General features: G+C 41.6%; 1 protein-coding gene across 1 annotated transcript; it reads right to left on the reverse strand.

The window, feature by feature from the left end:
* Positions 1-1,548: 1,548 nt before the first annotated feature.
* On the reverse strand, positions 1,549-27,793 carry Znf652 (zinc finger protein 652). The gene is made up of 5 exons (XM_029566073.1): positions 26,638-27,793; positions 23,958-24,105; positions 23,491-23,606; positions 22,904-23,048; positions 1,549-11,398 (listed from the first exon to the last, which is right to left on the reverse strand). Exons 1-5 carry the CDS (start codon positions 27,532-27,534, stop codon positions 10,872-10,874), a joined length of 1,833 nt encoding a protein of 610 aa, XP_029421933.1. The 5' UTR covers positions 27,535-27,793; the 3' UTR covers positions 1,549-10,871.

Consider the following 27,793-nt stretch of genomic DNA (forward strand, 5'->3'; position numbering starts at 1 on the left):
GACATTGGGATGAACAAGGCCAGTCTGTGCAAAGAGCCTTGGAGTTTGCATGTAGTCAGAGACAGAAACTGTAAGACTTGAGATATTGGAAAATCCCGTTAACCTGATTTTGTATAAAACTGGATTGAAGCTGCTGCTGCTGCTGTTGCTACTGCTGCAAAGGGACTGAATGAAAATTGGGCTTACTTGCTGCTTTAAAACAGGACTTTCCAACTCTAGGCAGGACTCATTAGTGAATCTTAAAATTAATTTAGTGGCTCATGAACTACATTTTAACAATACAGCCAGGGGCTGGAGAAGATAGCTCACTCTGTAATGTGCTTGCCTTGCAAGTATAAGAAGCAGAGTTCCAGCTGAGAACCCACATAAAAATGCCAGGTGTGGTGGCACTTGATTGGAATCTCACGGCTGGGGAGGTAGAGACAGGAGGAACCCAGGGGCTTACTGGTCAGCCAGTCTAGCCTAACTGGTAAGCTCCAGGTTCAGTAAGAGCCCCTGTCCCCAAGGAAGTGGACAGAGTTCCTGAGGATGTTACCTGAGCCTATCTTCTGGCTTACACACACAGACACACACACACATAGACACACACATACACACACACCCACACATGCATGAATAAGTGAGTAAATAAATAAAGCTGGGTCTCGTGGCACATGCCAATAATCCCAGAACTCCAGGAGGGTTATGAGTTCAAGGCCAACCTTGGCTATATACTGAGTTCTTGGCCAGCCAGAGCTACATAGCAAGACTTTGTGTCAAATATTTATGTCAAATAAATGAATGAATGGATAAATAAAAGTACAGCATATACAGCTATCTTTCTTGATTTTTATTCATTTATATAAGTAAACATACACATGTGTATTAGATAGAAAAATATTAGTAAATATATTTCTTACTAAAGTCATGGTCAAAGTTTGAAAGCCACTGACAGAGTGTGTAATGGGGTGGAGGTATCTACAGTGTGTACCAAGAAGAAAAATGCGTTGCCAGGCGTGGTGGTACACACCTATAATAGTAGCACTTGGGAGGTGGAAACAGGAAGATCAGAAGTTCAAGGTCACGCTTAGCTATGTAGAGAATTCTAGGCCAGCCTGTCTCAAAAACAACAAACAAATATACAAACAAACCCGGTGTGTTAACATCTGCTTCTAGTCAGAGATAGAAAATAGAGACTAAGAAATGGCAATTCTGTGATTTATCCATTTTGTTGCAGTCTAAAAGGTTTCAAACAAAGGGAAATGTGAACAATAAGGTTTCCTTCCTATACACTAAACTAATTGGAACCCTGTAGAATGAACAAAGCAGGCTGGATGTGAGCTGGAAAGGCTTGTGTCAGAAGTGAGCTTATCATTCAGTTGGCACAGTCCCATCTCCAGGTCAAGCTGCAGGTTGTAAGGGACCACATCACCTGACACTGCATTACATAATCTAAATTTTTTAATCTTTTTTTTCCTTTTTTTTTTTTTTTTTCAGTACTGGGACTTCACTTATGCTAGGTAAATAACCACAAGCAACATCCTTAGCTCTCTTTTTGCTTTTTAAGACAGGGCCTGTGTTTCCCAGGTTGGCTTTGAATTTGTGATCCTCCTGCCTCGGCCTCCCAAGAGGCTGGAATTACAACCCTGCACTTGTTTCTCGTTGGGTTTCCTCTGGGAAGCATGTAGGGCCTCCTCTGCCCTGCTCAGGCTGAATCTCCAGGCACTACATTGGCATTAGGAATCAATAAACTTGTACGGAATGACTGGATGAAGGGCTAAATGGGGCAGGGCAAGGAGCGGAACCTCATTCATTTACAGTATCTCCAGGCACTGCCATTCACTGACTACACTTTGTAAGCTGTTTGCACCTGTGTTTATTTTTCTTCTCAGTGGATAGGAACCCAATCCTGATCCTTCCCCCAAATACTCTTCTCAGATATTTTCAGATTTCTGCTCAGCTGGTCAGAGCAGTATCATCCAAAGCCAAGGAGCGTGGGGCCAGCAGCATTGCAGAGACCAGCATCAGGCCAGCAGCTTGGACCAATACTATTCAGCTAGGCCTGGTAGTGCAGGCCTGTAATCTCAGCTACTCTGGAGGCTAGGATGGGAGGATCTGCAAGTTCAAGACCTGCCTGGTTCATAGTGAGTTCAAGGCCAGCCAGGGCAACTTAGTGAGACCTTGTACAGAACTTACCTAACATGCAAGAGCCCTACGTTCAATCCCCAGGACTGGTAGGAAAAAAAAGACAGACAAGAAAATATATTATTCAGGTAGGGTTTGGGGCTTGGGGTGCCTACCAACAGCACGAAGGACACAAACCAACAATACAGATATGGCTTGTAGGACTGTTTAACATAAAATGGCAATTCATTAAGCAAGGGGACCTCAAAATGTCAAATGAATGTAAGGAAGAAATGAAGAAAGACACATAAGGAATATGGCTACTTTTTCTTCTTTTTTACTTTGAACATTAGCATGAAGTTGGTTACCGTACACATCCAAAGGCCCAGCATGTCAGAAAAAAAACTAGTAAACGGCACACCTTGTACCAGAGTCTCAACAAGAATAAAATACACAATGCTACATTGAGTGGTTAAAAATACACAAAAAAGTAGTTTTAACAATCTATCAATTTTTTATACTTAAAGTCATGATTGAGTCGAAATAAAAAAGTGCATTTCAATAGCTAAAAAAATAATATTGGTATAGTTAACACAAGGAGGAAAATCAATACATCAAGGCGTATCTGACAGGATACTAGATAAAAGATGACTGGGAGAAGCCAGGCAGCTGGGCCAGTTCAGAGTCTACCTCAGCTCCGTCCCTCATGCAGCTCCCTGGGCCAAGCAGCACCCCCTCTTCCCATCCTTCCCCTCTCAAGAGATCCTGTTCTATCTGTCACCTCCCCAACTGAAGGACTCCTCTAAACAGATCCCTCCCCACCTTCCCACTGAGTCCCAACTTGACCTTCAATTGTGTCTCCACAGAGGTAGGAAAGACGCTGCGCCATTCTATACTTGATATAGCCTTAATCCTTTTGACCCTGCAGGCAGAACAGGGACTGAGCAGCTTCTATTCTGTCAAGCTCCTTTGGACAAATCTTCAACATTCAACAACAGGCTTTGTAAACCTAACACTAAACAATTCCTGGCAAGCAAACTGGATTTTGTTTTAAGAAATTAGAAAAAGTGCACGTGATCTCAGTACTGTTGGGAAAACAAAAATAAAAGCAAACAAGTTGCACCTGCCACCTGCCGCCTAAAGGACTCACAGTTTTAGTCTTGTTTTTGTCAAGTGTTGGAGTTACGGAGACCCCACTCTGTATGTCTGGTATTGCTCGGGTTAGGGGTCAGAATCGGCTGGGGCAAAGGGGACCAGGCAAAAATCAGTGAGGAAGGCCCTTCCACAGGTAAAAGCTTCCCACTACAGGGTGCATGCTATCGGGTTGGTGTTCCCCCTACTTGATACCCAATTGCTCACTGTGAAGACGCTGCAGTGAGCACACACAAACCTCCGGGTCAAAACTGATGAGGGTCAGGGCTCAAAGACAAGGAACGGCAGGAGTTCTGGACCAGAATTCTAGTCTGGAGGACAGCTACTATAGGGACCTCCCCATCCGGACCTGGGGGACCTGCTCACGGGTGTAACAGATGCCTACTTGGAGCAGACGAGGGGAAGCCATGTGCTCACACACATTGCAGAGGTCCCCACTGCTGCTGCGAATGGAGTTGAAGCAAGGAAATGGGGAGGAGGGCCACTTTTCAGCTTTGCATTTAGGATACAAAAGATCTCTCATGGTAGGGTCCTAGCTTTCAATCTCATATCACCAGTATTAACAAAGGTTAGTTGATTATGCTACTTGACCCCAAGGATCTCAGACCCAGGGATCCATTTCTGCTTGTATCATGAGGCCTGAACAACTAGTGAACTTAGTAACAGGCCAAAATGCCTTAGATAATCAAGCAATGAACCAATTGATGTTTCAGGAGAGGCTTAGAGCTGAGAAGAAAGCACTTTATTGCCCCCTTGTGGTCAGAGCCAGTACTGCAGATGGAACAGACTGGGCCTCACTAAAAGAAATGAATAAAATGTGTATTTCAATTTGCAAAACATAGAGAATGACCTGATTTTCTGAGGCCATGCATACATCCTTGGACATACAACTTGAGAAGTAAACACAAAAATTATGCCATACTGCTTCTTTCTTTTCAACTTTACTGAAGTGAATAACCAAGCACTTTCAAATGCAGTGAAACAGTCTCAAATCCTTTGTAAGATGTGAGTTGGACTCTGCTTCTGGCTACATGGCCCCCTTTCACCTGTAAGGCAGACAGGAAGAAGCTGTGTTCGCTCATGGGAGCCAGAGATGCAGAAACAACCTGATTCCTTGGCATACAGACACAGGCTCTTTATTTGGTCACAACTAGCTAACACAAGCATCAGACATCCTTCTGACAATAAGCAAAATGTAGCTTCTATCCTTTCTTGCCTGTCTCCATTCCCTACACATCCTACAAAATCGTTTTCAAGTAATCTGTCACATCCCTGATCTTGCCAGAGAAGTTCAAATAGTATGAAATAACCTGCAGTTAAGAAGCGACAGGGACACTTCTTAGGGGCAAAAACTGCCTCTGGTACCTGCACCAAAGGTTTCCTAATGAAGACACACACAAGCAGCAGTCCTCTCAGAGGCTGTAGCTCCTCCAAATGATAGGCAAGTACAGCTTTGTGCTGTTTGACTGCCTGTGACTCTGGAGAGAAAAGCAATCAATTTTCCAAGGAGATGCTTTAGGCATCCAGTTGTACTCAAGACGTGAATGTCTAGGTCGGTGATGGGCAACAGCAGGGCAAACAAATGTGGAAAGTGTTTAAATCAAGTCTCTTGTTACTGATTTCTATGGTATAGAAAACTACCCCTTACATTTTGTAAACTAGTTCTCCCACTCCAAATAGCAAGTGAAACATTCAAATGCCTTGAATTTATGTATTATGAAGCATAACCAATTCTTACAATTTTGTACTGTCCCACCAACTGACAACCTGTCTGTGGCCATACAAAAAGGATTGCAAATTTATTAACAGCTGCAGTTTTAGACTCCTGCCTCATGTGGTTATATTAGTCTTGAAAACCTGAGTACTAATAACTTTAAGAGGCAAGAGATTTTAAGTCAGAAAGCAAAGATTTTTGACTAAGGCCAAAATATTCATTAGCGTTCATTCACCTACAAAAAGAAAAACAAACAAAAAAAAAAAAAACCCAAAACAAAACCCCCCAGAATCCTGTCTCCTCATTTTAAAGAGTTCATCTGTTTTTGCTTTAGGGGGGAACAATCAACCTGTTGCACAGCACAGACTTTAGTTTGGGATGTGAAAGATAGCCAACTTCTAAAATAAGTTTTATCACTGAGGGGCACATACCACACACAGAACACACTTCAACTTCCTTTTTATTACATCCTTCATATATTATGCATCAATCATACTCTTAAAACAATATATATGAGGAACACTAGAAAAGAAAGTAAACAGAGGTTTTGGAGGGACACAAAGATGGATGAGACAGATTAAAAATAAATCAATAAAGGACTTCTGTTAAACCCAGAGAGCACTTTTAAATTTGTAGGACTAAAATAAAATCATGAGAACAACCCTGCAAAATGTTTATGGAAGAGAGAGAGCATGTAGCAACAGCAGCATTCAGGATTCCTTTAATCAGGAAAGGCAGGTTCAGGAAGACTTCGGATGAGAAAAAGATGACCCAAAGAGACAACAGCTGGCCTTGACTTGTAAAGGAATACCAAAATGCTAGTAAAAGAAGAGAAAGTGGAGAGCAAACAAGGATGGCATCTCTTGACTCTAGACAGAAATAAAAGCTAAGAATGTAACCCAACAAGGACGCAGAGGAACAAAACACACTCAGAATTCTCATCCGGGGTTTTAACCAGTTTGTAGTTAAGTCCTTTGGATAAGGGTGAATTCCAATACTCACAGAGAAAGAAACAATCAGAGGTAGGAGTCAGACCAGGGAAAGAATGTTCCAGACACTGGCTTTTTGAAGGCACTCAAGAGCAGAGTGAGAGAGACTGAAGCCGCAGTCCAACAGCAGAGGATCAGGTGGGTAACTACTCACTTATCTGTCCTAAAGAAACAGCAACAATTCACAACAGTCACTACACATGCATCAACCAGGAATATCCATAACAGTGTGGAAATAACTGTGTGGAAAGAAACCCACTTGATAAGTGACTTCTTATAACAGCATAGGTTCTCCTTAGGGAACAAGGAAAAAAAGTTTGTTTTCAGGATACGTAATTATGCAAAGTAGCTTTGATGTAAATATATAATTTGATGAATGGTATGGTATCTGTTCTTTAAAACAAATTTACTGAAGCTAAAGCTTCAAAGTTTGGACAATTAAGGAGTTTTTCTTTGAAGTCTTTCAAAACCTATCCTCTAAAATGAAAAGATCGGATCATAAAGTCAAAAGTCTAGAGAGTATAAAAGTATAGAACTGTAAAGGTGGATCTATTGATGACGTTTATGGCTTCCATAGTGTAGAGAGGATCTCTGGTTTGCTTCATCGAGGTAGTGTCCAGGGTTGGAAGGTCAACATTATTTCTCATGATGCTACAGATAACAAAAGCAGATTACTTAGGGTGTTGTTATTGCATAACATTGCCACTATTTCTAATGGCTTATGACCTTTCATTCCTGAAAAAAAGAAAATAGAGAGCGAGAACTTTTGGGAAATTTCCTATCTTGATTTAAGAAAAAAGAAAATTAAAACCCAATAATTACTTGCTCAGCTTTATAGTCTGAAGGATTCCAGGTGAGCTAATTCTTTTTAAAAGCTGACAAAATAGTTAAATGCCAACATTTCCCCTCTTTCAGAAGTACTCCCCATACAGTCTGGAACAACATCAAAATAGTCATTATATGGATCATTAAAGCAATAAAAACTGTATTTTTCATACAGTAGCTCAAACAGAAGTGTTTAATTGTAGTTTTAAATTTTCTTTCTTTAAAAAAAACACAAAGACCCACCCACCATAGTGCATTTTACTAACCAAAATCTGCAAAATGAAATATATCCATATATCATGTGTGTGTGTGTGTGTGTGTGTGTGTGTGTGTGTGTGTGTGTGTGTGTGTGTGTATCTGCAATGGAGCTCTATCCTTCCTTTAGAGTCTCAAAATTTAAATCTTCCAGCAAAATTAAGATGAAACTAAATATATATATCCATTCAACAATAATAAAAACGGGAAAAAAAAATTCAAGAAGTAAAAATTCAAAGTTTCAGAGTGTTTGGCATCTGGTTAGCACTTGCAACAGGAAATCACATCAGGAAGGTTCCAGCCATCTCAAAGATACTTCCAACAAATACAATTTTTAAAAAGCCAGTTGGGCTGGAGAGCTGGCACAGCCATTAAAGGCTAGGGCTAACACCCGAAACATCGGAAAGTGTGGAACTGTGGAAAACTCACTCAGAACAGTTACTATGAAAGCACATGAGGATAATTTTCAAAAGTTTCTTCAAAGTTCATTAAAGTTTTATGTGTAGACTTCTTTACTTACTAAAAATCAGAATCAAGTGGAAAAAAAACCACATAAAAATGAAGCCACATGCCTTTAAATGGTTCATCTTTTATTCTCCTCAAAATTTAAAAATTGAACCCAGTATGAGCCTACCTGACTCAGTCTGGGAGAGCAGCAGCCTTTCACAAGGCTAAAGAGCAGTTTATATTCAAATGATAACCCCGTGAGAACAGATGTACAAACAAACCTCCAAAAATGGAATGCCAACTCAAAAAATTCCTTATGGAAGCTGAGCATAGTGGAGCAGTGCCCATAATCCCAGTACTTGGGAGGCTGAGGTGTGAGTATGGGGAGGACATGGGTTCGAGACCAGCCTCAACTACTTAGGGAATTCAAGGCCTGCCTGGGTATTTAGTGAGACCCTTTCTCAACAAACAACCACAAAAAGTCCTTGGGGGAATTCTCCTCAAATAAGTGATCCTTACAGTGATACAAGCCTTTGAAGACAGTAATGAGAAACATACTCAATTTGTTATCTATGTAATTCTGAAATGTGGCCTGTGTCTTTACAAAACACAAGTACAGATAAAGGCTGAGAACTCAGACTCTTCCATAGGTCTTTTTTCCTAAACAGGTAAGTAGGTAACAGATTTTGCAGAACTCCTGGGGTACTACTGCAGCATATGTGGATAGAACATACCACATTAATGAAACTTTTATCTTAGCAGCAGATCCCAAGCACATTTTCAACCCTGAGTTTGAGTCTTCAGCAAGTTAAACCTGGTGCAGGTACATGTTTAAGGCTTAATCCTACGGTTCCTATATTCAGAAGCATTACTGGTATGACTGTATTTCATTATTCATATATGACACTGATGAGGAATTATTTTTAGAGCAGTTTTCCTGAAGACTACACATCCCAGGTCAAGGAAGTTTATACTTATCCAGGAAAAAAATAATTGGCATTTCTAGACTGTTCCACAATACAATTCAATAAGAATTATTCTGTGACAATTCTTACTCATTTTTAAATCCTTATTTTTTTTCTTCTGTTAAGGATAGTGATGGTTATTACTTACTTCACTTACTACTGGTTTTCCTATGTAGCAGATATTTTCTTATGGCTATAGCTATCTGAATAAAAAAAAAAATCAAAGATAAGTACCTGAATTTCCCAGTGTGTAATCATGATAGAAACATAAAATGGGTGACTCAACGGCTTCAAGTCTAGAATTCAGAATCTCTGCCCAATATGGTAAATTTATTTAATACAAAGTAAGGTATAACCAATAAACTAAACTATCATTTATAACTTTTGAGAAAATATTTTAATATTACAGGCTTGACCATGAAATAATGATAGGTCTTCATAAAAGCGTGGATTTACATGGGATACAAAGGAGATTGTGGAGGTAACAGGAGAAAGCCTCCAATGTTTTAACAGCCAGAAGCAAAGGAATTGAACTTCCTTATTGGCTTGCGTATGTGGGGGCTCAAAGAATGTATTCAATAGTAAAAATACCATTCATTAAAACATACAACCAGAATCTGGTAAAGAAAAGTATGTCCTGAGATACTTTTCCGTCTGGTACAAAATTTTCCTATGCATTACAGAAGACAAAGGCAAAACTGGAGAAAATCTAGAAATACTAAACCAAAAACTGATATAGAGTGTTGCTTAAAAATAGGAGCCTAACCTCAACAAGAGTTCCGCTTTTCCCTGCTACAGAGCTAACTGGCCAGAAAAAAGTGCTTGACGCATATCTGCACATTTAATATTAAAAATAAAAAATAAATAAAAGCCAAGGTTCTGATTCAGGCAATGATTTAAGAGCCCGAGGAAAGAGAAATAAAAGAATTCTGAGACTAAAAACAGAGTGATGTAGGAAGGTAAGTGACCCACTCTTGGAACTCAGCTCTATGAGATGAAAAAGTATAACATTTGTAGCTCTACAGTCTGGATAAATCTGGTCAGCTAAATGGAACCAACATGTTAGCCCTTCTCTTTAGCCTTCTGTATAATCAGCTTCTGTATAATTAATAAATTTAAAACTTGGGGGCTTCCTCTCACTACAATTTAAATAGTTTATATACCCTGGTTGTGGGCATACCTATATAATTAAGCATCACAGACATTTTAAAACTTATAATTCGTCCTCCCAGCCAAGCTTCTCAGTTATATTAGCATCATGTTTGTGATTTCGGTTTACCGTTTTAGTTTCTCCTATCAATTCTAGGAAAATAGAGCACCCTCAAGAGATTCCAATTTGTGTTCCCCTAACAGTTGAACATGAACACAGTTCAGAAGGGAAGTGAGAAACAAATGTGACAAGGAGGAAGCAATCTTTGCTTCTTGCTTCTGAAGGTACACACAACGTTCCTCAGATTCTCCAACACACAAGCTTTCTGTGACCACCCCACAAAAGGACTGTACTCCAGTACAACACCCCACCCCACTGAATGCACAAAGAATAGGAAGGGCAGCAGCATGTCAGCGAGCCTGACAGACATCTGAGTGCCGAGCACAGATTTTCAAATTACTGAGTACTTACGAACCTTGCTTTCCCAGTAACCTTGACTGGCGACCCTCTCAGATACATCTAATCGCTGAAGCACCTTTGAGTTGTACGGATGTAAGAATAAATTTGAAATAGAAGTTATTATATGCATCTTTAAGAATCACATTTTGATGATTATAAAAATTTTTCTATTTTACAACATGGTTTAGCTACACTGAAAAAATTACACCGCTTATTGAAATACATTTCATTTTAGAAACAGACTACTAAAGAAGTCTATACAAAAACTCTAAAATAATTTCTGTAGTAAAATAAAGAGTGCGTTAAAAGAGCTACACAAAGAAGAGAATTTCCATCTTCTCTATAATGCTTGATATTCTGTGAAACATGGCCCAGCTCAACTCTACAGCCAGCACCAAAAGCTTAAAAGAATTCATTACAATACACAGTGATACAATTAATGCTCTGGGTTAATCTCACAGCCTTCCCGATTAGTACAAAGGAAACCAGGCCTGTCTCCTCTTTGAGGAGACGTCCAGGATATAAAAGCAAGCATACCTCATCCACTGATATGAAATTATAAAACCCCACAAGTCTGAGTATTTGAAATTTATAAAAGTCATCAGAAAATGCAAACAAATTGGGCTTTAGTTGGGTGGTTCCCCCGATGAGAGGGCAGTCCCAGTCGGCTCAAGGGTGTCCTGTTCACTCCCTTGGGTCAGTCTGATGGTCCATCCAGACAATGGCGAAGGCCCTGCAGGAGGTTGTGCCCCAGAGGGGCACAGTGGATCCCCTTCTGCCAACTCACCATGGGGATAAGACTCCAGCTGGTGCTAATGATGCTGGGCTTGGGCCGTGCTGTTCTTCTCTGCCAGGTGCCGCAGAAAGGAGTCCTCACTCTGGCTTCTGTGGTTTAAGGGCTCACTCTTGAAGAGGGCTGGAGGCGGGGGTAGGTGAGGCACCGGCGGGATGGGGAGGTGGTGCGCATGGTGCGGGTGCGTGTGGATGTGCAGGTGAGAGAAGGGGTGCGGAACAGGCCGTGGGGGAAGCGCACCGCCTGCCGGGTTCATACTGACCGCTGAGGCCGGGCTGGCGGCTGTGTTGGGCACCGCAGGAGCAGGCGCGGCTGGGGCGGAGGAGAGGGGCATCTGGACGGCTGGGGGCGGGGGCACGTTCACTGGGCTGGTCACCCGGAAGCATTTCTCCTTGTGGGCCTTGAGCATGTTGGAGAAGCGGAACCTCTGGCCGCACACGTCACAGGGGTAGGGCTTCTCGCCTGTGTGAGTTCTGCGGTGCCTCTTCATGTTGGGGCGGCTGGTGAAGCTTTTGCCACAGATTTCACAGATAAAGGGCTTCTCTCCTGCGATAGGCACAGACAAACATGGCTGATGTGCAGGTGTAAAGATGTTCCTGCCACTCCACATGCTCTCCCCATCGCACTGCATAATTCTAATGCCACAGAAGAGTCCCCCAAACTGGGACTTAACAAACCACAAGCAGACACAAATACAACTTACAGCCTTCTATGATGGCAGGGGAAGTAGAAGAGGGTGGGGCAGAGGGGGGCAGAAGATGAGGGAGGAAGAGAACAGGTCATGGCCTAGCCCTGTCATGTCTAAGTTAACTCCTGCTGTGAGAATCCATGGTCATTTCAACTAGGGCTCCCTTTCCATGCAGTGGGCAAGCTCCTACTCTGGATTAGGCCTTACTGGGCACCAGGCTCTAATCACTTTGCATCTGGTAGTCTCCACCTCACAGCAACAGTATGAAGCTAGTAAGTTTAAGAGACTTGACCAAGGTTATATGCTAGGAAGGGTCAAAGTTGGGAACTCTAAAGTCTAGCTCTAGAGTCTGTGCTGCTAACAGAAACCACCACACCTCACACCCTGGGTGCTTTTCTGCATACATGAAGGAATGTATTATTTTTTTTCATAACTGAATCAAAGATGTCTTCACTGGCAGGTTGGTCCAATTTCTTCTTTTTCATTCTAGTAGAAAGTTGAATCTCCTATTGCCCTCTTCCACTGAGGCTTCTTAGAACCCTGACCTACTTCCTGAGAGATGGGACTGAGTCAGGATGGGTCCCCTCCCTGCCAGCAGGTACCATCTCATTACATGTCTGCTTTCCATGATGCACTCCTCACTGCAGGCCCTTTACCATGACTCATGCTCATCCTTCTGGATGAATTTTGCTTTTGCTTTTACTTTTTGATCCATATTCTCCCCCGACCCCCAATTGTTTTTTGTTTTGTTTTGTTTTTGTTTTCAGACAGGGTTTCACCTGCAGCTAAGGCTGGTTTGAAACTGAAGCTCTCTTGCCTTAGCCTCTAGAGTACTGAGATTACAGGTGTGACTCAAACCCCCTGGGACCACCAATCATTTTCCTCCCTTTTGAGACTGGGTCTCATGTATCCCAGAGGCTCATCTCAAATATCCTATGTAGCCAAGGATGTCTTTGAACTTCTGATCTTCCTGCCTCTACCGCCCAAGTGCTGGCATTACAGGTTTGTGTTACCATGCCCAGTTTTCCCCCAAACATCTTTTTTTTTCTTTCCCCCCTAAACATCTTTAAAACTTCAAATACAAGCCAGTGAGATGGCTAAGTGGGTAAAAACACTTGCTGTCAAGTCTGACAACCTGCTGAGTTTGATCCCCACAATCCACATAGTAGAAAAGAACTGCCTTTCAAAAGTTGGTCCCAACCTCCACCTATGTGTCATCTCACGAGTGTGTACTCCTCCAACAATACAAATGTAATTATAAAAAAAAAATCTATATCCAGCTGATAGAAAATGCTATTAGAAACAATTTACCAAGTATAGAAATATAATTATTAATATGAAATCTATATTAAAAATCTAAAATATATTAGTACAGTAAAACAAGCAAGTTATGAAAATATATGTACACTAGTATCTACCTTAAAGTAAAATATGCATAGAAAAGAAATGGAAAGAAATACATTAATTGTTGACAATGATTGCCTCTAGGTAATGAGATTATGGGTAATGTTATTTTTAAAGCTTGTATTTCTGTTTTGCTGAAATAAAACATGACTTACTTATTTAATAAAATGTATTTGTTTGGTTTTTTTCAGATAGGGTCTTCCTCCCTGATTAGTCTAGTAATCACTATGGCATCTGGGCTAGGCTCAAATTCATGGTAATCCTCCTGTCTTAACTTCCTGAGCCTAGGATACAGGACTGGACTACAAAAAAGTGTGGATTTTTTAAAAAATATATTTTACTATTTTTATTTTATGTGTGTGAGTATATTGCCTGCATGTGTGTAATGCCCACAGAGGTCAGAAGAGGGCATTGGAGTACCTGGAAATGGAATTACAGATGGCTGTTAACCACCATGTGGGTGCTGGGAACCAAACCCACGCCCTCTGCAAGACCAACCAGTGCTCTTAACCGTTGAGCCATCTTCTCCAGCCCCCAAATTTCTGGTTTTTTGGGGGGTGGTATTTTTTGAGACAGGGTCTCCCTGTAGCTCCAGCTGACCTGGAACTCACTATGTAGACAGGCTGTCCTCGAACTCACAGAGATCTGCCTGGTTCTGCTGAGATTAAAGGTATATGCCACCACGCCTGGCTCAAAAAAATGTTTTAAAAATATACCTATTTGATATCCTATTATACCCCTAGAAGATGGTCCTTGACTCTTCAAAGTTTGCAACAGCCATGCAGAAACAGAGCCAAAGGATTTAATCTTCTTACTAGTCTAGCCCGAGCAAACGCCTGATATACTGATAACTTTCTAGACACAAACAGCACATATTCACTGAATTTTTACTGAATAAACAAATATTTCCCTTTCCTATCTCTTTAATCATCTCAATTTACAGCCTCCTGGGCTATATGAGACTCACCATAGAAATCCCCAAAGCAAGTAGAAATGACTATAAATCCATGATTCAAATTACAATTGATATCTTTTATTTACTTGTTTTGGTTTCTTTTTGGGTCAGGGTCTCCCTGTAGCCCCAGCTGGCCTAGGAACTTGCCATAATACAGACCAGGCTAGCCTTGATCTCAGACAGTCACAGCTGGCCTGAAACTCATTATTTAGACCAGGCTGGCCTTGATCCACCTGCCTCAGACTGGGATTAAAGGTGAGTACCATCACACCCAGCCTATCCTTAATATATTATCAAAATTTTTCACATTTTTGTTCTATGGCTTTACTTGGCATAAACCCATTACCCCACCTAACTCTGACTCATTATTTATTTGGCCTTACTGCCTAATTGTGCTTAAGGGTTGATGTTAAGGTTCCTCTGAAACCTAAGGTAATATAAAATGTAACAGAGTAACAGCTAAATTCACCAAGGTAACTAGAAAAGCAAGGATATTACTACATCTGGAGCTCTATCTGGTAGATAAAGCTGACTAAACTGTAAGAAACAGTACTGTAAGTAGCCTAAAAAGGGGGTACTATAAATAAAAACGGAGTCTGCAAGAAAGACGCAGGAGAACAAGAATTTGGCTACTTGTCTTTTGCACTGTGCAAAGAGAAGAGTCATCTGGCCCACAAACCCAAATATTCCAGTCTACTCAGCATCGATCTCCTTGGGTGGCATTAGAAATCTACCCATTTATCCTTTAAAAAATATTTATTATTTTTTTTTTATGTGTATGAGTGTACTGCCTGCATGTATGTAAGTGCACCCGTGATGTGCAATGCCCGGGAGGACAGAAGATGCCACTGGATCCCCTGGAACTGGAGTTATGGACAGTTGTTAGCTGCCATGTGGGTGCTGGGATTCAAACCCGGGTCTTCTGCAAGAACAACCAGTGTTCTTAACTGCTGAGCCATCTCTTTAGCCCCCAAATCCACCCATCTATCTTACGTAAATCTTTCTTTTTTTGAATTCACTTTTTTATTGAGCTTTTGCAACTTCATACAACAGTTCTCAGTCAAATTCAGATCCCCTCACCCATTCATGCCTTCCCCCCGCCACCAAGCCTCATGTATTCTGCTGTACAAGCTAAGCCCTATACATTCAGGCGTTTGTATGCAAGTGTCCAGAGTCAGCCCATCTAGTGATCCTATGTATGTAAGTCATACTCTCCCTCACACAGCAGCAATCAGTCTCGAATAGTTCTCTAGTGTCAGCCTGCCACCCATTTCTCTCTTCACATCTGGACCCCTGCTCAACTGAGTTGACATGGGCCCCGTGCTCAACACCACCACTGCCACAAGTTCACATGTGCAAGCTTCCAGGGGTAAATCTTTCTTGAGCTTTAAACCATTACTGGGTATCTTTTACTTCAATGTCCCAAAGGATCCCAAAATAACAAGAGTTAAATTCACTATCCTATCTAGCAAGCCTGCTCCAACCACCACTATTCTCTATCTCATAAATGGTATGAAGCCTCATATCTGAGAATAACCCTTGATCTACCTGACTGGTTTTATCATCTCTGCTCCTGCTCACCTCTTTCCATATGAACTCTCAAAAGACTATCATACACGGTTTACTGTCCTTAAAGTCCACGGCTTAGGGGGATTCCTATGATCTAGCCTCTGCTCACTGCTCTTCAGTATCATGTCTTACCATCTGCCATTTCTTGGCCCCCTTGCATATCCATGACACTCTGAATTCCAGACTCACTATGCTTTTAGCACCAAACTGCTCCTAAGCCTTGCTAGTCTATCCTCCAAGCCTGAGCATAAACTCTGTGACCTAAGGGCTACTCAATCATGCTCACCACAGCAGCCTTATTTAGTAGGCTGTTTTGTTTTGTCTTAGACAGGGTCTTACTATGTAGCCCTGGCCTGACCTGGAACTCACTATGTAGACCAGGCTGGCCTTGAACTGGCACACAGCAGCCTGCCTCTGCCTCCCAAGTGCTGTTATTAAGGCATGTGTCACCATGTCCAGCCGAGTGGGCTTGAAAAAAAATTTAAATTGACTACCTTATTTATTGTGTGTGTGCGTGCGTGTGTGTGTGTGTGTGTGTGTGTGTGTGTGTTGTATGGGCACACAGATGCCATGGCATGGGTGTGGAAGTTGGAGAACAACTTTCAGGAGTTGGTTCTCTCAGGTTGTCAGGTTTGGTGTTATCTGCTGAACCTTCTTGTCCCTAATAGGCCCTCAATAAATAGCTATAATTTAACATTTTAAATTCTAAGACATCATTTCCTCCCACATTTTAATGTCACTGAAACCCTCATGTACCATAGTATCAATGACATACCATTGTTTAATTTACAGAATTTTATTAGCCACATATAAATCAAGTTTGTCTTACAACTGATGGCTACTTAGATTCAATGAAGTGTAGTATTCACTATTTAGATCATTCTGTTACTTTTCTTTACTGATTCTCTATCCCTGACAATCTTCTCATAATTTAGCTTATAATATAGAGTTTGGTTTAGGCAAATAGCATGTTTCCAAAGAGCATTCTGAACTTTTAGGGGCTGGAGAGATAGCGCAGTGGTTAAAGAGTGTTGGCTGCTCTTGCAGAGGACCTGGGTTCAGTTCCCCCCACACACATGACAATTAACAACCATTGGTAACTCCAGTTCCAGGGGATCTGACACCCTCTTCTGACCTCCATGGCCATTATATGACATGGATGCACTATCATACATGCAGGCAATACACTCATACACATAAAATTTAAAATAATAAATTACATATATATAATTTTTGAAAGAGTTCTGAACTTTGCCAGACATGGTGGCACAGGCCTCTGAGAATTCAAGGCTAGCCTGATCTACAAGGGGAATTCCAAGCCAGCCAGGACTACACAGTGAGAACCCATCTAAAAAATGAAGTCCTAAACTGGGCTGAAGATGTAGCTCAGTGGTAGAGAACTTGGATAGGAACAAAAACGAACAAAAAAAAAAACCCAAAAACTTCTGAACTACTTGTTATTTATAAGTAAATGAATAGGAAATAGGCAATTTTACATCACTGGGACTGTTTAGCACATATCAGGCCCTCTGATCTTGCACTGCTGAGTTACAGTGACAATTCTGGAAGCAGAGAGCTGGATCCTAGAGTGGTGCTTCATACATGCAGGATGTCCTGCATGTCCTGCTGTTTTACTAGTTGCTGCATTAAATTCCTATCAGAATCAGTAAGTGTACAGTCTAGAGTAAGACTGCCTTGGAAAAATTATCTGATCTCTGAGTCTCAGTTTCTTCATCTGAAAAATAAAGAAAATAACCCAGAGCAGTTCTTGGCACATCGGCACCCAACGTGTTTTAGCTGCTGTTATTGTCAGCCTCACCACTGCTAGTTTTTGGACCGTGGGCTTCTTAAGGCAGAAATCAGGTTTTCATTCATCCCTTCATCCTTACATACTTGGTAGTATGTTTGACATAAAGAGAATTAGCAAATATTCGGCTTTGAACATACCTTGTATCCACACCATACTAGAAACCCTGCCTGACAGTGGTTAGCTTCTCTAGGTAAGATGTGCCTCACTTCTATTTAACTGCAGAGAAACAACTCAACTCATTCAATGTCAGTTTCCACAATGGGCTCTAATCCCCACCCAAGCGGACTGCTGTCCATAAATGTAACTTCATCCAGCTTTTAATGACTTCTCCTTTTTCTTCTCTAAAGCTAACTCCTGTTACTCTCTTAGACACTGTTGTCATTCTTATTTAATACTGAGAAACTAGAAGCCAAAAGAGGTTACACAATTTGCTGGTGAGGTTTGTCCAAACCCACTATCCAACTGCCTTCCCAGTTTGTCCATTACAAACATATTAAGAGGTAGATGACAGACGGGCAGGAAGTATTTCAATATTAGGGTTAAACAAGGTCTAGTATACTTAATATATCAAGTGTTATTATAAGCAATAAGAAAACTCAAGCATTATAATGGAAAGATCAACACAAAAGGTATAAGAAATTCAGGAGAGAAAATATAGTATTAATTATTTACTATAAGTCATAACATATGACTTATAGTAAACAAGTATATGAAAAAATATTCAATTCGACTTAGTAATTAAAAATGCAAATTAGGGAGCTTGGCGTGGTGGTACATGCCTTTAATTCCAGCACTCAGGAGGTGGAAGCAGAGGCACACGGATCTCTGTGAGATTGAGGCTAGCCTGGTCTACATAGTGAACTCCTGGCTAGCTGGGGCTATAGGGAGACCCTATCTCAAAAAGCAACAAAACAGCAAGTTAGGGGCTGGAGAGATGGCTCAGCAGATTAGAGCACTTACTGCTCTTGCAGAGGATATGGGGTTTGGTTTCCAGCACCTACATCAGGTGGCTCACAACCACCTTGATGCCAGTTTCAGGGGATCTGATGCCCTCTAATCTCCATGGATATCTGCATGCATTAAACTCACATAGACACACACAGACAGAATGATTTAAAATGCAAATTAGTACAAAAAGAAACCATTTCTCACCTATCAAATCTGAAAGAGTTTTATTTTGAGACATGATCTTCCTGTGGCCCCAGCTAGCCTGCCCTCGCTATGTAGATCAGGCTGGCCTCAATCTCATAGAGATCCACCTGCCTCTGCCTCTCAAGTGCTGGGACTAGAGGCATGCACCACCACATCCAGCTTCATGGCATTATTTATAACAGAAATATTGGAAACGGGCTGGAGAGATGGCCTAGCAGTTCAGAACACTGACTGCTCTTCCAGAGGACCCAGGTTTGATTTCCAGCACCCACACAGTGGTTAACAACCACCCATAACTCAAGTTCCAGGAGAATCCGATGTCCTCTTCTGACCTCTGAGGGCATTGTATGATACAGGCATACACTCATACACATAAAAATAAGTATTTTTTAAAAATTGGAAACAGAAACAACTAAATGTCCAATAGGGAATTAACAAAATAAATGGCAAAAACATACTTTACTTTATAGGGCTGTTATAAAGGCTATGCTAATTAATGAGATAATGAATGCAAAGCACTTAAGATAATCCCTGGCATATCTGTGCATAAATGATGGTTGCTTTCGTGGCACATTTCGAGGGCTATCACATGGCCATTAAAATTATATTACTGGTAATGACATGATATAGTAGGTTAAAAAGGAGGTTACAGTAGAGTATAAAGACCCAATTTTATTACTATATGCATGAACACATGCACACACTAAGTACTGTATTTGTCAATTATGTATACTAAGAACTGGAAATTTCCTTTTGTTTGCAGTGCTGGTTACTGAATCTAGGGTCTTATACTCTTATGCTGTATTACTACTGAGCTATACTCTTAGCCCTTGGAAGGATTTTTAAAAATAGGTTAAATGTTAACATTTGGTTAATACTTGGTGTTCTACATGTGGTAAGATTTTGTTTTGTTTCTAATTTTCATAGCTTCTAATACATTTTATTTTTCTAACATTTTTTAAATATTTTATATTCACATGTACGGGCATATTGTTTGCATGATGTTAACTGCACCCATATTGTGCAACGCCCAAGGAGGTCAGAAGAGGGCATCAGATCTCCTGGAACTGGAATTAAAGATGGTTGTTGGCTACCATGTGGGTACTGGGAATCAAACCTGAGTCCTCTGCACCAGCAGCCAGTGCTCTTAACTGCTGAGCCATTACTCCAGCCCCATTTTTTTTCTAACATATTAAGAAGTATGTAGTACTTTTTTGTTTGTTTTGCTTTGTTTTTGAGACAGGGTCTCCCTGTAGCTCCAGTTGGCCTGGGACTTGCTATGTAGACCAGTCTGGTCTTGATCTCACAGAGCTGACTTCCTGTGAGCTGAGATTAAAGGCATCATGCCATCATGCCCAGCTGTATTACTCTTTTATTTGGAAAGATAAAAATGTAAGTAAATTGCATTGCTTTGGAAGAAACAGAAGTGTTCAGCTTACTACTGGCCGAAGAATAATGAACATAAAATTTTATCCCATAACTAAATAATCACAAAATAGAAACTTTTGGGGCTAGGGATATAGCTCAGTTGGTAGAGTGCTTGCCCTGGCATGTATAAAGCCCTGGGTTGGGCTCCAAGCACTGCGTAAAAATAGGCATGGTAGCGTATATCCATAATCCCAGCACTCAGGAGGTGGAGTCAAGAGAATAGAAGTTTAAGATCATCTTCAGGATAGCAAATTTGAAGCCAGCTTGGGACACATGAGACCTTGCCTAAAAATTAATAAAATTACTCTCTCTCCTCTCTCTCTCTCTCTCTTTCTCAGCACATGTATGTGTATGTATGTGAGTGGCTGCCCCTGTGTGCCATGTGTGTTCACCCTGTGTTTGGGACAGGGTCACTCATGGTCCAGAACTTCACCTAGTAGGCTAGGCCAGAAGGCCAGGGAACCCTAGGTACCCACTTGTCTCTACCTCCCCTCTCACCATGGCTGGATTACAGGTGGCCTTGGCTTTTTCTATGAGTTCTGGCAATTGAACTCAGGTCCTCACACTTGTGAGGCAAGTGCTATTATCAACTGAGCCATCTTCCCAGCCTCACAAATTATAAACTTTGATTTTATAATATGTACTTTTACAAATATGAACAAAGCAAGAGAAAAGAAGAGAAGGAGGAAGAGGATGAGGAGGAGGCAAGAAGCAAGCACAAAGGAGACTGCAGAGAGCAGGGGATGCAGAAGCAGAGACTGCAGAGCTGGAGGGCATTTCACTTGCTCAGCATTTACCAAGTACCGTGTACTAAGCACTTGTGTACAAACATGACACACCTGCTTTCAAAAACACTTATAGTCTGTCTAGTTCCATACTTTTCTGTCAAAAACAGAAGGGAGAAAAAAAGAATTCTAAAAGGATTCACTTGAACCAAGAGCCTATCCAAGAGCCACCAAGTTTAAGTAAAGCATCTGCTAGATACTCTGAGGGTGTGTCTTCACATTTTTTTCATATATATACATATATATGTGCATATATATAATTTTTATTTTATGTGTATAAGTGTATTGCCTGCATGTATATGAGGGCATCCGTGTCGTGCAATGCCTCAGAGGTCAGAAGAGGGCTTCAGATTCCCCTGGAACTGAAGTCAAGGATGGTTCGTAGCTGCCATGTGGGTGCTGGGAATTGAACCTGGGTCCTCTGCAAGAGCAGCTAGTGCTCTTGACTGCTGAGCCATCTCTCCAGCCTCCATTTTTTTCTTACCTTTTTTTCTTACCTTTTCACATCTTACAGGGAGGAACTCTTATGACTTTACTTAGCCTACTACTTAAAGTCTGAGGATGCTCTACTTTGAATGAGACTGCAAGCTACCAGGCAAATATTTTTCAACAGAGAAACAGGAGCTGAAGTGATCCACCCAGCCATGGCTGGATTTCCTCACTATTGCTTAAGCAAAAGAATAGCAGGCTAAGCAAGAGCCTCCTGTGCTTTCCAGCTCTGTTACTCTGTAAATTAAGAGAATCAAGAATCTTATGATTTAATTTTGCTTAGAAACCTAAAATGTTTCATGTTTTTCAATTTGTGTCAAGATGGTTAATTCTAGAGCATTAAGTCTAGCTGTGTTTGTAATAGGAGCTGCTGTTCTAGCCCATTCCCTGGAAGCAGGACAATCAAATGCTACAAGATTCAAATTGATGCTATGGAGTGCATGCCCCTAAAGACACACAGAGGGGTAAAACTTTCTAACTCCACTGAATGGATGTATTCCTGAGAGGTGGCAAATTTTGGTAAATCAAATCTAATCAATTTTAAGAATAGCGAGAAGATCCTCTATTGAAACACTCAGATTTCTAAGGCCCAGGTCCTTCCCTTAGAAAAGTAACATACACATATATACAAAACAATGTTTTAGGAGTTCCTGAACCCCAAGTAAGAATCCAATGTCCTAAAGCAACCTGTAATTAAAAGGCATTCATAGTTGGGAATTAGGGCACACACCTGTACTCCTAGTACTTGGGAGCCCAAGGCAGGAGGACGCCATGAGTCCCAGGCCAGCCTGGGCTATAGTAAGACACTCTGTTTCAAAAAAAATTAAAAAAAAAAAACAAAAAACACTCATGGGGCTGGAGAGATGGCTCAGCAGTTAAAGCACTGATTGTTCTTACAAAGGACCAGAGTTCAGTTCCCAGCACCCACATGGCGTCTACGAACCGTCCTTAACTCCAGTTCCAGTGGAATCCTAAGCCCTCTTCTGACTTCTGCGGCATTGCACTATACGGGTGCACTCACATACATGCAGGCAATACACTCATACACATAAAATAAAAATAATAAATAAAATTTAAAAAATTAACACTCACAAATAATTCTTTTAAAAATAAAAGCTGGGCGTGGTGGCACTCCCAGCACTCAGAAGGCAGAGGCAGGTGGATTTCTGTGAGTTGGAGGCCAGCCTGGTCTACATAGCAAGTTCCAGGCCAGCTAGGGCTACAGGAGCCCATTTCAAAAAGATCTAAGAAAAAACAACAACAACAACAACAACAACAACAACAACAAAAGACTTTCAGTATTACAAATTTATAATTTATATTTTTACATATCAGGTTTATGTAAAGTGAAATTTTCTTAGAATGCAAATTTGTGCCTCAGGTATGGTAATACACACCTCTAACCCCAGCACTTGGGAGGCCAAGGCAGAAGGATTGCTGTGAGTTTGAGGCCAGTTTTGGTTATATAAAGACTTTACCTCAAGAAAAACAAACAAGAAAAGAACAGTTAAGCCAGGCCTGGTGGTGCATGCCTTTACTATCCCAGCACTGGAGAGGCAGAGGCAGGCAGATGTCTTTGAGTTCCAGGCCAGCCTGGTCTACAAAGTGAGTTCCAGGTCAGCTGGGGCTACAGGGAGACTCTGTTTTAAAAAGACAAAAGACAAAAAAAAAAAAAGTTTAGGGGTTTTTAAAAAGGCAGACCCACAGCACAGATGATTATCAACAAGTATTTGAGACCTATCTGTCTATATCTTTCCCAAGAACTCCTTACCAGTGTGTGTTTTCATGTGTTCATCGAAGTACTGTTTCATGTTGAAGTCCTTGCCACACCACTGGCACATGAACTGCTTGTGCCCAATGTGGATGCTCATGTGGGAGCGGAGCTGGTACTTGTATTGAAACCTCTCGTCACAGTTCTGCATTGGACACAGAAGATAGTGTTGAATGTCATGTAGAGATCGTTACCCGAGCCCACCCTAATGGACTTCTTAGGTTTTTTTGTAGTCAAAACAACCTGCTTATGTCAGTTATCTGGGTTTGCTGTTTCTGCAGCTGAGTTATGAATACAAGGGAAATTTTCTTATATAATTGTCACTGGAGCAGACTCAACATCTCTGAATCACTGAGAAAGGAAAGTAAGATACTGCATATGGTTCCCAAGTTATCCCAAGAGAAAGTCAACTGTGTGTTGTAGGACTGTTCTCTTCTTAGTGGTGAGCCAGCATGAAAAGCTTGGCACACACCTGAAGCTTCAGTGGCCCGCAGCCTTTGTGTCTTGCACCTTTTGCCCGTTTTCACTGCTGCATCATTTGCACAAGGTTGGACCCTGGCCTGGTCTGTGTGTTGCTTGTTCCTTACCTCACATCTGAAGGGCTTCTCCCCAGAATGCTGCAAGGAGTGCACCTTGAGTGACATACTGCGCTTGAAAGACTTTCCACAGGTTTCACATGTAAATGGCATATCTTTTGTGTGTGCTGCAACACAGAATGCACTTACACTCAAAACCATTCCACCAAAAAGCTCAAACTGGAAAAGACAGAGGTTACACAGTAAGGCAACTATGCCCTCTTAATTTTCTACTTCTGCCTTGTGGCACTTTAATAGTAATGTTCCAAAGAGAAATGAAATAGCAATGTTGAAACAGAATCTGGGTGGGGAAGACTACACCATCCAATTTGGTGATGCTTACTAAAGACATGTCACATTTAGTCTCAACATGCCAAAACTGATTAAGTATGGCAGTTCCACATGCCCTGCCCGATCCTGAGCAGAAAGCACACTAAAGCACGTTACAGGTGTGAGAGAAGAGAAGCTGAAAAACTTACCAACCATGTGTTTCCGCACATGAGCCATGGTATAGAATTTCTTCTCACAAATTTCACAAGCAAATTTCTTTTCTGCATATCCATGGACAATCTTGATATGTTCATGAAGGGACCAGAGTTTCTTGAACGATTTGTTACAGGAAACACACTGAGCAGGATAAACAGAAATAATCTTTATTTACTGGGACTTGCAGAAAATACTACCTCCTGGCAGATGAAATGGACGTATTTTAGATTCGCGGCACAACGCCAGAATCCTGACAAAAGCGATTTTTGAGATTCAGATTCCAGCACCAACATCTGTACATTCGACAGTCCAAGATGCACTTTTCGGGGACCCTTAGGGAGCATGAAAACAATGGCAAGAACTAACACAAGAAGTGGAAAGTGTCACCAACAACAAAGAACTGACTGCTACTACCCGTTAGGTCTACACCTCTGAAAAGAACACTCAAGTTGTTTGGTGTTTATTCATTTGTTTTGTTTTTCCTGTGTTTGCTTTTGAGACACAGTCCCCAATCTGGGGTGGCCTCAAACTCGCTATTTAAGGCCAGTCTCAAATCATAATCCTCCTGCCTTCATCTCCCAAGTGCTGGGATTGCAGGTGTATGCTAGCATACCCTGCTAGAACCTTCAGGCTTGTTTACCACATGGATCAACAAGTGAGGCTGCCTCCTCTACCTGGGATGCCATGTGATTAAGAGGTATTTACCAGAGAACACAAATTAATTTTAAATCAGCATAAATAAAGACAAGATATATTAATAGTTATAGATCTATAGTAGTATATTCTTATGCCTTAGAATACACATCTTAAAGAATTCAGTAACACAAATAAATCTAATTTACTCTGTTAACATTTCCCTCTAGCAGAAGTTAATGTAAGTTCTAAACTGTCATACCATTCTCCCTTTTTCCATAGCCCAGTTCCAGATTTCTCTGAAGAGTCACACTGCCTCATTCCTTGAGTTATGGCACATTTACAGCCTGACTACCCAGGCATAAAGCATAACTAAATAAAGAAAACAGTACCACAAAGCTCTTGACCCATTAGGCTCTGTGGAATGAACAGGTAAGGGTTTTCTTAAAGTGAAGGCTTCTGGGATTCACTGTCACTGCAGGAAACAAGACCCAGAGAAGAGCTGAGAGACGGGCCACCGGCTGAACACTGCTCTAGGAAAGGACAGGCTCCCTCTAGAAGCCGCCTTTGGGGGAACGGTTTTAATTTTTACTTGTTATGATGTTTCCAGGATTATTAAGATCTGTATTCAAAAAGAAGCACAGTGTTCTTTAGGAATGTGAACTGTTTTCATTTGACAGAACTCACAAAATCTAATAAGCACAAGTTTAAACATACCATGATGAGGAAAAGCACAGAAGCTCATAAAAAAATAATCCATTATTTTCTGTAAGTTACAAACCAACCAACCAACCACACAATCAAGCAAACCCCATGGATATAGATGAGGGACATCTTCTCAGTGAGGAGCTGTTATTGAATCAGCAAACCCCATGGATATAGATGAGGGACATCTTCTCAGTGAGGAGCTGTTATTGAATCCAAGTTTGACCTCTAGGGTGCAGTACCATACCACGCTCTGTTGAACTGACACCTGCAATCAATTCATGCCCAGGCAGCTGCTGGCAAACAGCGGCACAGTCTTCTTTTATTTAGTGAGTCACAATTGAAAAATCAACAGCAGATTTTTTAAAAATCTCTTTTAAAGTAAGGCACTTATCTCAGTTGTTGAATAAAAGCAACTGAAGAACAGAAAAAATTAAAGGAGACCACAAATATTAGCATTCCCCAGACCAAAGGTAAAACAATTTATCTTTTAAAAGGTTAAGCTTAAATATGATAGATTATTGTACGTATCTTATAAAGACATAACAAACTTACCTGGTATGAACAGCCATTAACATACAAACATATGTGCAAATCAATGTAGCGGCAATCCGTTCAACACAATGAAATTACACACCCCTTAACCTCTCACAATACAGTCCTTCCAGGACACCAGCCTGGTTTTAATACCAAGTTTTGTTACCTTAACAATACTGTACAGCAGCATTATGTAACCCTACTGCCAGGTAAGCAACATTTTCAGACAGCTCAGCCTCTGTTTAGAGTTGGCATATTCCCATGGGCTTGCCTCTTGACAAATTTAGTGTTGCCATCTCTCCACTGGTGACAGCAAACTCACTCCTGGAGATCTTCCATTTCCACAGGTCTGAGTCATTATGGTTTCTGTCCCCATCAGCTGCACTAGAATCTGGCATCCTTTTAAATGGAAAGGAACCTTTCTCTACTCCTGACCTTTACTCAATATCTCCCACCTTGACCGAAGATGCCAGAATGAATTATCTCACAGGTTCTACAACAGTGACTTTCAGTGCAAAGTCGGTGCTGACTTTACGTCCTGGTCAATCATCTATAACAGATCCCCCTTCCAGTGTACCTGGGTTCCCACTAGTCCAGCGTCAGTTAAGTATAATGCTTTTGAAATACAGGGTTAAGCCTTGGTTTTGAAAAGACCCAAGCAGCAGCGTCTAAAATGACAAATTGGTGAACTCTGTCCCTTCAGCCTCTATTGTATTTATTCTCTTGGGCAGACACCAGATGAATCTGAACAGCCAGGTTCTATCCTGGAAAGTTTGCCCTCTCGGTGATGAGACCTACCTGAATGTTTTTTTCACAGTCTGTTTGCTGGTGAAGGGACAGCTCACTTTCCAGGACAAACTTCTTGCCACATTTATCACAGATCTGCATACGCCTGTGAGTAACGTTCATGTGCTTCTCCAGGTACCAGCGAGTATTAAACACCCTGGGGCACTTCTCACAGGTCAGAGTCTCTTTCTCTTCACACTTAGCTTTCTGGACTGGTGCTCTGGGCTCCTTGGTGGCCCGCTTCTTACGCTTGGGCGGCTCTGCGCTCTTCCTACGGCCTCGTGTGGCACGGGGCGTCGGGGAAGTGGTGGCTGCAGCAACAGAGGCAGCTCTCCGAGTTCGCCTTTGTGTGACGCTCACTTTCTCCACTCGCTTCTCCTTTTTCTTCTGCCTTTCATTCTCCCCGTAGTCATTGCTGTCGTCGGTGGCCTCCTCACTCTCTTCCTCTTCCTCCTCACTGCTTGTCTTAAGAACAGGAGTCTCTTTGGACTGAGAAGAGACACCCTTTTCCCCTTTAGATACATTTAACGTTTGATTATTAAGGTTTACCTCCACTATGATCTGCTCCCTTTTGTAAGAGACTTCCTCTTCCTCCTCTTCCGTGTCATCAGAATTCTCCCGGTCTTCTTTGACAGCACGCACGTCAGACACTGCTCTTGTCTCCCTGAAATATGGCTGTTCCTCTGTCTCGTGGAGATGCGGTTTGCTCATCTTGGTGTCCACTAGCACAGAATAAGGGCTTCCAGACTCCCTCTTATACACTTTGGTGGACAGGTCGAGTTCTTGGCTGGCACCATGGTAGAAGGTGGATGGCGCCTGACCACGGCGGCTCTCTTCCTGTGCCATTCCTGCTGCATGCACCACACAGGTTTCAACCAGTTCCTGACAAGAACTAGCTGTGTGGCTCATTGGTAAGTGGTTCAATTTGTTAATCAGTTCAGACTATAGAGAAATAGCTTTGAAATAGGGCAATTATTGAGACTCAAATCTTTCTCCATCCACAGAGAACCATTTGAGTGAGAAACAGAAACTCCTGGAGCCTGTGTGCATTCTTCCAACATCACAGCACCAAAGCCTAGGTGGGTCAGGCAGGGCTGGTGTCACAGTAAGAGCAGAGCACTACTGATTTTCTTCTAAAGAGAGCTGCAAGGGACTTGGAACATCTTAT

The sequence above is a fragment of the Nannospalax galili genome, unplaced genomic scaffold, assembly GCF_000622305.1.
Source record: "Nannospalax galili isolate Female #2095 unplaced genomic scaffold, S.galili_v1.0 scaffold95, whole genome shotgun sequence".
Classification (NCBI taxonomy): Eukaryota; Metazoa; Chordata; class Mammalia; order Rodentia; family Spalacidae; genus Nannospalax; species Nannospalax galili.

Excerpts from the sequence above, each read along its gene's own strand:
- Znf652 (XM_029566073.1), bottom strand. The coding sequence starts at position 27,534 with ATGAGCCACACAGCTAGTTCTTGTCAGGAACTGGTTGAAACCTGTGTG. Across the intron at positions 24,106-26,637 it reads ACTGTGAAAAAAACATTCAG|TGTGTTTCCTGTAACAAATC; the intron begins GTAGGTCTCATC and ends TATCCTGCTCAG. Across the intron at positions 23,049-23,490 it reads AGAAGCCCTTCAGATGTGAG|AACTGTGACGAGAGGTTTCA; the intron begins GTAAGGAACAAG and ends TGTCCAATGCAG.